Raw genomic sequence first — 12,348 nt, 5'->3', positions numbered from 1 at the left:
TGTGCTGAAAATTTCTATCCTTTGAATTTCAATCAGAGGCTGTGAAGCAAAGTGCTCGGAGCTGAAGAACTAATTTACACGAGTTACCTCCTTCCAAAAAGCTTTACTACTTCCAGCCAAAGCAGTTTTTTGATTCTTATTTTTTTAATCGTTATACATCAGGCATCTCAGTCCTATGTTAATTAACTCTAAAATATCACTCTTTTTCCTGCTGGATAGGGAAGTAGAAGCACCAGAAAAATTAGACTCTCTTCTGTAATGAAGGACAAAAGAGAACATCCAGGTCAAATATTTTTCTGGATCGAAACCTAGCTGAATACTTGTATGTCTGTTTCTAAGCGCTGTAGTAAATATGTAAGTTAAGACAAAGGGCAATAAACCCCCATTCGTCATGTCAAACTCTGGGCTGGATGGAATCAAAGAAGTGTGACACCTCCCAGATATCACAGTAAACACTTGCTTATGCTCATTTTGCCTGTTTACTCCAACACCACAGATAGGTCACAGTGTGAGCCGAGACGTGAGAATTAATAGGTAAATGGGACGAACCGGTGGCAGGAATGGTGGTCCTGTTATTTTAACGCTCCTTTTACCAGAAGAAAATACTTCCTCTTTTCGTGGGAAAGTCCCGACGCCCAGACAAGCTGATTTCATGCAGTCGTGGGACCTGCCCACCCACGGCAGCATCGGAGGCCCTGTCTTCGTGACGCCGTCCTGCTCTGCATACCTTCACAGGAAAAGACCGGGGCGCGGGTTTGGTTGCAGTTGACAAGTCCGCCTCTCCTTAGCCATGAAATCAGTATGCTTCCTTTAAATATATCCTTCTTAATTCTGGTTCCATATAATGGTACTTTAATATAGATTTGCAATTAAAACTAGACCAATTCTTAACATTTATTTGGCTTTTCACACTGTTCCTGTGCTGTATGATGTCAAGCATGCCATCTGTGCAACACACTTCTGGCCAGAGATGATTCAAAGATTGTTTCTACAGTACTCTGATTTTTGCCTGCATGAATTTGTACTTACTGAATTCAGCACATCTAAATTTACTGCTCTGTGACAGTATTTTATAATCACTTTATCCTACTTTCTAAAACTCATTGCAGCCACAACAAAGACTGTTGCCCAACCTGCTAAAAACACACTAATCGTTTTCCCAACTATTTAGTAAATGTTAACTATGCTATAAATACAAATCGTGTTTATACTTTGTGGAAGATTCACTGTTGTCAGAGTTCTCCAGCTGAGTTAGAGCTGAAATATGCTATTAACTCCCACCATGAACACAGCTAAAAGAGAGGCCAAAAATGCTTTCTCTGGGATAAGATATCAGATCTGCTACTGCTGTCATGAAACTGGGGTCATGTAAACTAAACATCCTTGTAACTTCTTTTGGAAAGCACATAAGTCTCTCAAACTGTAAATATTTAAAAATAAAATTAAACTCATAAGAGATAGGTCTAAGATGCATAAAACTTACCCAAAGATATTAATCTTGGGCAACATTTAAAAGCTATTATCCATAAAATAATTTACCCCATATGCCTTAAAACTGAAAATAAAATAATTATTTCCTCTCTTTATATAATCAGAAGTGGCACATTCAAATAACATACCAAATGCTATGTCCAAGCTGATTCTTCATAATTTTTGAAACTCCTCAGTTCATATGGAAATAAAATATCAAGTAGTAGAAAGGTGCCGATAGAATGGAGAAAGCTGTGCTTCCTAATGTTAAACAGACTACCTTCACATAACAAAAAGGCACCTTCTCTTCAAAGGAAGAAGTATAAAACAACTGAATCATCTAAGGCTAAAAGCAAATCACTCAATGAAAGTATGTGGGGTATTAACTGGATGGGACTTATTCTCATTTTTCGAACTATTATTGCTAATTTAAAAATCATCAGTCTTCCTAATTGCTGTCTACAAAGATCATATTAGATGATATTTTTTAAATTATTTAAAGAATATGGTTAGGTGCTTTTTTGATAAGCATGGTACAAAATTTAGTATGCTTCCTGAGGTTCAGGGGTTCTTGTAGTAAATCAATGACGTATTCTCCAAGTAATATTTTGCCTTCCCACTATTAACTTCACCTCTTTTCCCTGCTCTTATCCAGTGTTTATGCTAGCTACATAGGGGTATCAGTGGAGAAATGAGATACTAATTAGGAACTCCGAGTGCAGCCCAGATTCACAATCATCCTTCGTTACACTACACCAGAGACAAGAGGAATTTCTATTCTTCTCACTAAGACACTAATGGAATACCCACAAATCAGTCCAAGATACAAATTATTTTCTACGGATTGTGCTTCACCTCTTAATCAGTTGCTTGTCTGAATGGCTTAGATCTAATTCTACTTTTTTTTTTTTCCATTCTTGGGCAGCTATTGCAAAAAGAGAGCAGAATTTGTGATAAGAAGGTGCTGTGAATTCTCTCCAGAACAGTTGGATGACATTTATCTGTGCTACTGTGACTTCTTGCCTCTTCCATACAGGCAACAAAAAAGCCCTTCCACAGTAGATCTTGTGCTTGGGAGTTCCACAGATCAAAACGTGGTGTTCAAGAACAAGTCAACAGAAGGTAGTCATATAGCATACCTCTGCTGGCAAACACCGTATCTTCCACCGGAAAGAGATGTGATATTTACTGCTTGTCAAGTGAACAGCCGCTTCCCTCTGCAGTTGTAACCTCCTTCAGCAAGACACACAAGTACAGGGATCAGAGTCAATGACAATGCTGCTAAAATGGCTCGAGAAAAAAAGAGGAGGATGATGGAATGGTCTCTGCAGGGACGAGTAGTGCACAGATATGCCAGCAGATATACTGGATCTCTTGCCTTGCTTCTCCTGGTTGCAGTTCCCTTCCCCCACTGGCTGCGACTCAAACCCTTCTCTCTTGATCTACTCCCCTCCCCCTGAGATTTGCCTTTGAATTATGCAAGCTTTGCACTCCCCAGGGTTTATCTGCCAAAAGGTAGCATGTGGCCCATGGTTTGCATTTTAGTTTAAAAATTTCTATTATAGCAGTCAGATCCTTTCAAAATACTTTACTTCCTTTATTCCCATAGGCAGAAAGAATGGCAGGAAAAAATTGTTCACAGCAGTACGAGAGGATGTAAAAGTTCTACATTTTCAGTTTTAAAAAAAAAAAGTGGAATATGGTTTTAATCAAGTAGTTTTCCTTCCTAGACGAGTGCTTCCTTCTTGTAATATATATAACCTGACTGCCTATAAAAATAAAGGTGCCAGTTGGAGCCATTTAGGAGACCTAAGGAAATTCTGCATTAACCTAAACTCCTCCACTCCTCAGTTCCTTCCACTATTATTCTGTGTGTGGCCTCTCCTGATGAGTTAGGTCACCAATATCCATACATGTATCTGTGAAGATACTTCAGAAACACATGCATCATAGGCTTCTCATTATTGATGTGGTCCAGGCTTAGCACAGACTACCTATGTGCAGAAATCGCCGTGGTTTAAGCACATGCTATTATTTCCATATGATACCTAAAAGCCTCAGTAACTTGCAACTTTCAGAGTATACTGAAGCTTCTCCTTGTTTTAAGTTTGCAAATAAAAATCTATTTTCTGCTACAACTGTCAAGATTTAAAGACCCAAACCCTGAACCTTATCGAGAGGAGAAGGCCAAAAGCATCCTTTTTGAAACCAAGAAATCCAGAGTAAAATTCCCGGTTTAATAGTTGCCTAATAAACAAATACTAAATCTGAGGTGTCATGCCTGCCTAAAAATACTGTTAACTGTCCAGATCAGAAACTCATTTGGCCTCTAACCAGGAATTTGGTGGAGAAAAGAAGAAATATTTTCTGGCAAGCTGACTGAAGGAGAAAAATAAATGCTGATTGAAGCTGCTCGGCAGTACAGAACGTTAGTGCAGGTCCTCAGGGAGATGGATTAGTAAGCAGGAAGAAGGTGAGGCTGTCAAAGGTGCATGATAAATTCATTTAGCACATAGATATAGAATGATTATGCACATAGATATACACACAAACAGATTTTTTATTACTTTCATCTCTACTCATAAGTAAAAACAAAATAACTCACCATTGGTGATGATAGTCATTAAATCTCTGCACTGTCAATATCGTATCAGAGCTGATCATATGTACCATTTCAAATTACATATACACATTTAGATAATAAAAAACATGCTTTACAAAATACACATAAATAGCAAGGAATACCTAACTAAACAGGAATCTTTTTACTGTTTTACTGACCTGCTTAAAAATACTAAATAAAAATATTCCATTGGACCAATCTTCAAGTAACTCAGAACAAAAGTGCTACAAGATACCATTCATTCTGCTGCCTGCATTCATCAGCACGTATTTTTTGACATCATCAGTAGTGTTTTGAAATTCTGCTGCTGCTAAGCTACTCCATTATTATGAAGTCAACAACACTGGTATTCTCCCTCTCCTGTTTTCATTTTTATATGCCACTCAGTTCAGGCAGCATAGAACAACTCAAAAATAAGAAACATTGTAGTAAAGTACAATAAAAACATGACAAATTCAAAAGATTTGGTAACAAAACATATCAATATATCTACAGAAGTACAAAGTGAATGCCTCTCTAATTGAGATGATCCACACTTCCAGACAGATTTGTAACTTCCCTGGTCTTAAATGACTTTTTTCCAGGTTATAGCACAAGTAGAACAGATCACAGTTGAACTGGTAATAGAAAAGTTCTAGAAAAATTAAAAACTACATAAAAACTGTGTGTGGCAGACCATTATTTTGATTAGTATTACTTCAATTATTAGTTTCATAAACGATGGTTCAATGATGGTTCATTTAATACCAAAATTAAGAACAAATTACACACAATGCCCAGTCTATTTTTCAGCTCACACTTAAACCTAGCACTTCAAGAGTCTAATAAATACTCTCACGAGGTAAGAATATTTCCTTGTCAGTGTAAGTGGAAAAACATTATCAATGAAATGAAAACATGACAGGGTGAACATCTAGTACCCTTGGGTCAATAACTGTTTCAAACCCACATGATGACATTTTTCTTAAAAGCCAAGTGTTCCAGTATCTCTTTTCTTAGCTCAATTAAATGTATTTAAGTACAACATCTACATGTCAGCTCAAAGTGGACCAAGATGCAGTCTGCAGACTGACGGCAACCCATGTAATGATGACATCCAGCCATCACTTTTGGTACTTAAGCCAGTCCTTGTGTACCCCTACGTGCCCTGCATACCCCCCAAACCTTTCCACTACACCTGCAAGCCAGCTACAACCCACAGAGTTCCTATGATGTGACTTTCTCTACAGAGGCTGTCAAGGTGCCCCAAACAGTCAGATGGCCAGTACATACAGAGAAAATAGTATTATTTAAAATAATAATCGCTTACTTCTCAGACCTTCTTTCAATAAGCAATAAATAACAAAAACGTCACTTAGGATTAGCCTAGAATTCTACACTGAACTTCAAACCTAATATTTGTAAGCAGAAATGTCTTCATCCTTGTTTTCATTCAGTTCACATATATATTCCCTGTTGGTATACATCTAGCCACCCTTTTAAATAAAACTATTGGTAGCATTCATATTACTTTGTTCTCAGGGACTCCGAATATTTTATAACAAAGTACTGGTTACATTTATTCTGTAATTAATATATAGCTACAGCTATACTTGATATCAATATATTGTCTGAACAGAGGATGTAAAACCGATCAAAAATCTGTTTTAATCACCCACCCTGCCCTTTTTTTTTTTTAACAGCTGTTTAGATGGAGAAGGGAGGAGTCTTTAAGCCCACAACATCCTAAGGGATGCTTTAACAAATAGATTTTTCTGAATGGTGCTGAGTCTGAGTGAGACTACTGATCTTTCCAATGTTTAAATATTTACTTTTGCATATGAAAAATACAAGACAAGTTATTATTAATTTGATAGCAAGCCAAATAAAAATAATGGAAGCTACAAAACTATGGTGTTTGATGTGTACTACATATGCAGAATTGCATTAAAAGAGACTTGTTAAAGCTGTAAAAGTAAATTCAAAAGTGCAAGCCAAATCAAGGTTGCTCACTGTTTTCTGCCATTAAGATCCAGTATTAGTGAACAAAATGACTACCCTCAGCAACTGGAGCAATCCTTGAACATTTGTTTTTATACTGGCATCGAGTTTGTGCTGAATCCAGGTGCACAAAGTTTAAGAACAACTTGCATGCTTGTTCTCTTAATTTTGCATTCTGTGATGACTGGTTCAGGCACCTTGCATTTGACTGGCCTGTAGCCAAACCACAAGAGAAGGCAAAGATTTGAACATTCGCCGGTAGCCTTGAACAACGTGGAGTCTTTACGCTTTCAACACTGCAGTGGTTAACAAAGATTTTCCTTTCTTATATTTAAAGTACAAACTTACCTCTCTCAATACGGAATCCGTTATTGAACTTAAATTAACAGCTCCTTCATAAGTCAAATAGTAGAATACATTCAGGGACCTAACAGCCTCTGGCCCTTGCTGTTTGTAGCCAAAAATCAGATCAATCCACTGGTGAAGCTGGCAGGAAACAAACTCACTTTCTAATGCCTGTGAAAAAACCACATACAAAATATATAAACTTGAGTTTGCCAGACAGTCGTCATTTAGTAGTAGTAGAAGCATTTTTTACTAGCATACAAAATAATCTTAACAAGTCTAAATACAGAATTGGTAACAGTATTTTAGACATTCTATCCAAAATAAAGGTGGGTCCTGTGATAGATGCCAAAGTCTCATGCCCTACTCCCCGCTGACCAGAAGACCTTGCTTTTTAAACTATAATAGTGGGAATAAGGAAAAAAGCAGTAAGTCGAAAGCATTTATGCATTTATGGACAGCCGGGCTATGTTTTTACGAACTCTCAAGAAGAAATTGTGCATTTCTGTGTGATCCCCACAGTGAATAATAACAGCATGATAATCTGATTCTGACAGACAGAGAGAAGATTGATAAGACTTGGGGAAACTGAACTAACTAGGAATGTTAGGGTACAAATTATTTAACATGCTGGAATATCAACTTGCTACTACTTTTATGCATTTCTTGTATATATCTCTTACAGAAACCTATACAGAAACAGTACTATGCTGAATGATTAAGCCACTTTTCTGAAGATGTTATCTGGTTACAACCCAATCCCCAAGACAAAAGCATCCAAACAATAACGAATCTCTCCATAATGGTATTAGATACAGCACAAATATATTAAAAGATAACTTAAAAATCATTGTAATCTAAAGAGTTAATTCATGTAGATTAAATCACTAGCAGGATTTGCCTTCTCTATTTTATACAGAGGATTCAATATATTTCTTATTTGAATAAGCAAATGAAACAACGTAACAAAGTCTGATATTCTCTTCATCTAACGAAACAAATGGCATTTTCCTTGTAAAGGAAATTCCTAATTTTGAGCAGGAAGTTAAAATTAATCTGAAAACCAAGGAAATCACTCTGCAATTTGCACACAAAAATGATGGGTTTGTTTCATTAACCGATGCTTGAAAACAACACTTAAATTGACACATAAAACCAGCAATTGTCTTAATTTGTGTGGTGCACTCCACACAAAAGCCCTAAATATGTTCAAATTAGAGCAAGCTGCTTGATTGTCACTGCAGTCTCATGTCATATTAATGCATGACAAACATTAAACCATACACTTAAATGGCAATTTATATCATTTAAATGTTTACTGCCACACCAGATCATCACTCATTTAAATGTGACTTTCTGACAGCTAATTTCAGTTAATTTTCCTCGATTCACTTAATTAGAACTTTCAATCAAGAAAAGACCTGTACATATTTTCGACATCATATCATTCTTTTTTTTATTATTTTTTTTATTAGGATTCCCAGCTACTGAATTGCTGAAAGCATTCTTTAAAATGAATTACCACACAGTATAGTATCTCTTTGGATGATCATATGGAAACACCTTACAACATATATGCTTAGACAGGATTTTTTCCTTCTTACTTCTTTTTTTTTTTTTTTAAATTAAAAAAAAAACCCCAACATTTAGACACAGACACACAATTAAAACTATAAAAAACCACAAGCAGGCCAATTAAAAATTAATGATTTCAAAATTGTTTAATAAGATAAAACCAGTCAGGAGTCTCATGAGTGTCCATAATACTACAATGTGCAGCCATAAAATTCTACAGGGCTCAGCAAATGACAATGATAGGAATTAATTTTCTTGCTATCCTGCTAAAAAAAAACATTAACCCTCGAATATACTTACTGTTATCATTATAACTACTTAATGTCAGGAAAAATAGCATTAAGAACTTGTGATTTTTTTATATATATTTAATATGTGCAGAAGTTGTTCATATTTTCCTTTTCTTCAAAAGCTAGATTTGTAATGGGTCATATTACCCTCACAAAGCATTTGGACATGAATAACTAAAGGAATATCACTCTGCAATCTCCTCAGATTAACAGATATATAAATCTGACTTTATCTTAAAAAAGCAAAACAAAAATGCACTCTCTGCCTTTTCATGGAATGGTTGGGAGCCATCCTGAATTTACTTTTCTTTTTCAAGTTTAAAATTATTTTACACTTGTAATTTATACAGATTCAAAAGTAGACAATCTTCTTTTAATTTTTTTCCACATTAGGCCATTTTAATTCTTCTTTCTTATTTGCCAAATCACAAATAAAAGGGCTAAACGAAGAATGACTACAGTCAGCATCAATACCCAGGACCCTGAAGGACAGACCAAACATAGCACACAAATTCAAAGGCTAAATAAGCTTGCCTGTTATTTCAGGTTCACAGTTAAGCTCTTGGTTGGAGGGAAGTGCTTACGCTATGACACAATCAATGGAGGAACAACAGTATTATACAGAGTCTGTACAATGATTAAAAAGTAAAGTAGACTTCCAAGGAAAACAACATAATGTACCAGTACGTGTGATGCACTTTATAGCCACACTGGTATATACTATTTAAGTGTGGGTACTCCTTAAAAAAAAAAAATCTGGGAAGTGAAAAAGTTCCAATTTGTGTAACTATCCAGTTTTAAAAAGGAGGTTTTCTTTAAAAGAATGTTACTGTTGGCATTTACCCCTTGCAAAACTAAACCAAATGCTAAGCATTTTAGGATTGCTTAAGCATCTAGGACAGCCAGTGCTCATTAAGGCTCAAGTTAAATACGGCATGCAGCGATGGGATACTAACATCCTTCCCATGCTGCTCTTAAAGCAAACCAATCAATTGTTAGCACTCCCACAGCAGACCAAGTACATCATTTACTGTGCGCTCTGAGGAAAATGTGCAAAACAAGAAAATCCTCTAAAATGTCCAGCATAATACAGTAATATTCAATCCTATTGAGTTATTGTAAAATAAATCAGTGACTAATGCCCAATTGTTAAAGGATCAAACAAGACCATGAAAAGACCGTCACATGAAGCCACACACAAATTGTCAATTCTGTTCCACAGGGACTCATATTAACTTTGACAAACTGTCTTGGGGCTGATATCTGTTTCTTTAATGAGATCTATTAGGCAGAGACTAAAACACTTGAGATATGCTAAAAAGTACAGTATACAGATGTCAAACACAAACACCTATTAGTAACTTTCATTTCTCCATTCCCAAGGTAGAAACGCTTTAGACACATCAACAAATTGAAGCTTTGATCTTACAAGGAAATTTTAGTTTATTCATAAGTATTTTTCAAATGCACAATCTGATGTCACTAAATATATGCAATCAAAACTACTTCTTCATGAACGACTCTAAAATTCATTATTTTATGTGCATCTTTTTCTGCCCTGTTTTCTGAAAGGAACAAATGGAGAATAATTCCCTGCTAGCAACCAAAGACTAGTATCAGTCTAATCCTGATCCAAATGATTTGGTAAAACATGGTCGGAACGACAAAAACTAAAACTAGCAGGTAGGAAAGATTTCTCCTTTTTCCAGTATAAATACACTAAGCATTTATTATGACGTATTTACCCAAACAGTATTATACCCTTGGAATCAAGATTTGTATCTTTAAAGTGACACTATTGGCTTTTGCCCTCTACTTTTCTTTCTGGTTTAGATTATGTAATGACATATAGCATATGAAATTATGTCTATTAAAAATCTCTCTGCTTGAGAGTGGCATGCTCCAATGCTGAAATTAGATGAAAAGATTAACTGCATTTCTTTTCACCAGCATAGATATTTATTCATAATCAAGCTATTCAGAAATAGACGACAGACTTGCTTGCCTTATTCCTATGCTGATTAAAGCAAAGTAATCTTGAAGAACAGCATAAAGCATGCATATAACTTATCTGAAAGACAGAGAAGTCGTCCAACCTATACAAAAACTTTTATATAGTTAAAATGAAAGTAGAACTTTGATGAGAAACCAAAACTGCTTCTCATATACCAATAATATTTCCTATTCAGTCATTTAAAAAAAAAAACAAAAAGCCCAGGAATATACTACATCGGCAAGCAAGAAATTACAAATCTCAAGTACAAATAATTGCCTATTACCTTTAATGGGCTAAATATTTTAATTCCTCTTTGAAGTAAGGAATTTCCTTTGAAACACTTAAAATAATTGAGTCTCTTTTTCTATGTTCCATTTGAAAAATATTTATGTATGAAGCCTGAATGAGGATTTCACACATTTTTAGAACAAACACAATTTTGACGTGAAAAATACTCTTCTTGCACACAACAAAGCACCCGCATAACTGCAGTACCAGGTAACTACTTTAAACTAAGTACATACTCTGGCTTGGAAGTATGTGCGCGCACGTACATTTTTAAAAAAAAAAACAAAACCAACAAAACCAAACAACTGGAATTATGTTTGCATGTGCAGGCTTTCAGACACAAGTTGGTAATGCTGCCTTAACATTGATATATGACCTTTGTAAGTTACAATGAAGAAGGCTGGTTTTTTCAGCCTAATTAGAACTGTTTCAAATTTTCCTGCTAAATATATGATAGAAAGTCCTTTCAACTTTTTTTTTTTATTCTAGAGTTTCTTTCCATGTCAACCTTGTTCCAATCAAAATATGTTTTGAATTAAATTATTTTGATTCAATATGTGGATCACATTTCACTTCTAAGATTTAAAGTCCAAAAAGGAAAAGTTTAGGCTGTTCAAACAAAGCAAAAGCAGCCACTTTGCGGAAAGCTATTCACATTTACCAAGACTGACAAATTGTTTGTGTGCACCATTAGGTCTAGTTTCTGCAATAGTTGCCAGATTTCCTGTCCTCCTAATAACATATTAACTCTTGAAGTGCTGGCTTTATCTTTTGAGGTTTCTCAGTAACCACTAGTATTTAAAAGTGAATTACCAAACACACTTTCACCGGCAACATTATTTGATCACATGGGTAGACATCTGAGGAAAAAAAAAGTATAAAAAGCTATTAGAAAGATATTGAACTCAAGCCTGCCTTTAAGATATCAGGAGGAGGAGGAAGAGCACAGCAGACGTACTAAGGAGAAAACTCCCGAGTTCTGCATGAGGTAATACAAATTTCAAAAGGACGAAACGGACATCAAAACTGTTTACGTGATTGGTGGTTTCTAACTTGCTAAATAACTGTTCCAAGCAAATGCATATAGTTTTATTTACTGTATTTTGCAATTTGTTTTAAACATGAAATACTTCAGAAAGTGAGCAATTACTTTACAGCTTACGTTATAAGAACTATCTCATTTCTCCTTTTTTTTTTGTGTGTTCCAGAAGTGCACTGCCAATGTATTCTTCATTACTGTTATAACCAAAGTTAGCGTTTTACTTTATTTCTCTACTTGGTTACCAATACCAGGATAAAATAGAAAAAGAGCTCTGGAAAATATAACCTTAATAGAAAGATTTAACTCAGATACTTTACTGAAGACGACTGATCTTATAGAACAAAGGATATCAACAATCTGAGAAGAAGCTCAGACATAGGAGATCTCCGGAAGATAAACTTCCCTTCCTCTGCTCCTTCTACTTCTCTTGTATTTAACAATAAGGTACTAAGTAATGACAAAAGAGAAAATTTGTATAATAGTGGAACTTAATGAAACAATTTTGTGGCAAGGTATATTCTGCATAAGCAGCACATAAACAAAGAAAAATATTTTGCAATCCAATGACTCCAACTTCTACTTGAATTTATGTAATTATTACCAAAATAAGAGTGAATTAGTAGCATGTTTAGCTAAATATCTTGAGCATTTTTGCATCTTTTGGTGATTTCTGTATTCAGTCTACAACTGTTATTTTGTAGTTTAAATGGACAAGTCAGACAGCTGTTCTGTATTTGAT

At 35.3% G+C, this 12,348-nt stretch overlaps 1 protein-coding gene across 2 annotated transcripts in view; it reads right to left on the bottom strand.

Annotated features, from left to right (window-relative positions):
- Nucleotides 1-12,348, bottom strand: part of LRBA (LPS responsive beige-like anchor protein) — a 420,317-nt gene that overhangs the window by 53,309 nt on the left and 354,660 nt on the right. For both annotated transcript variants that reach the window (XM_075149993.1, XM_075149994.1), the window contains one exon: nucleotides 6,422-6,589. In XM_075149993.1, coding sequence (XP_075006094.1) covers nucleotides 6,422-6,589 — 168 coding nt within the window. The remainder of the gene's footprint in view (nucleotides 1-6,421; nucleotides 6,590-12,348) is intronic.

Source organism: Calonectris borealis, chromosome 4 (assembly GCF_964195595.1).
Source record: "Calonectris borealis chromosome 4, bCalBor7.hap1.2, whole genome shotgun sequence".
Classification (NCBI taxonomy): Eukaryota; Metazoa; Chordata; class Aves; order Procellariiformes; family Procellariidae; genus Calonectris; species Calonectris borealis.
Note: the sequence above shows the minus strand (reverse complement) of the source record. Positions and strands in the feature narration are given on the sequence as shown.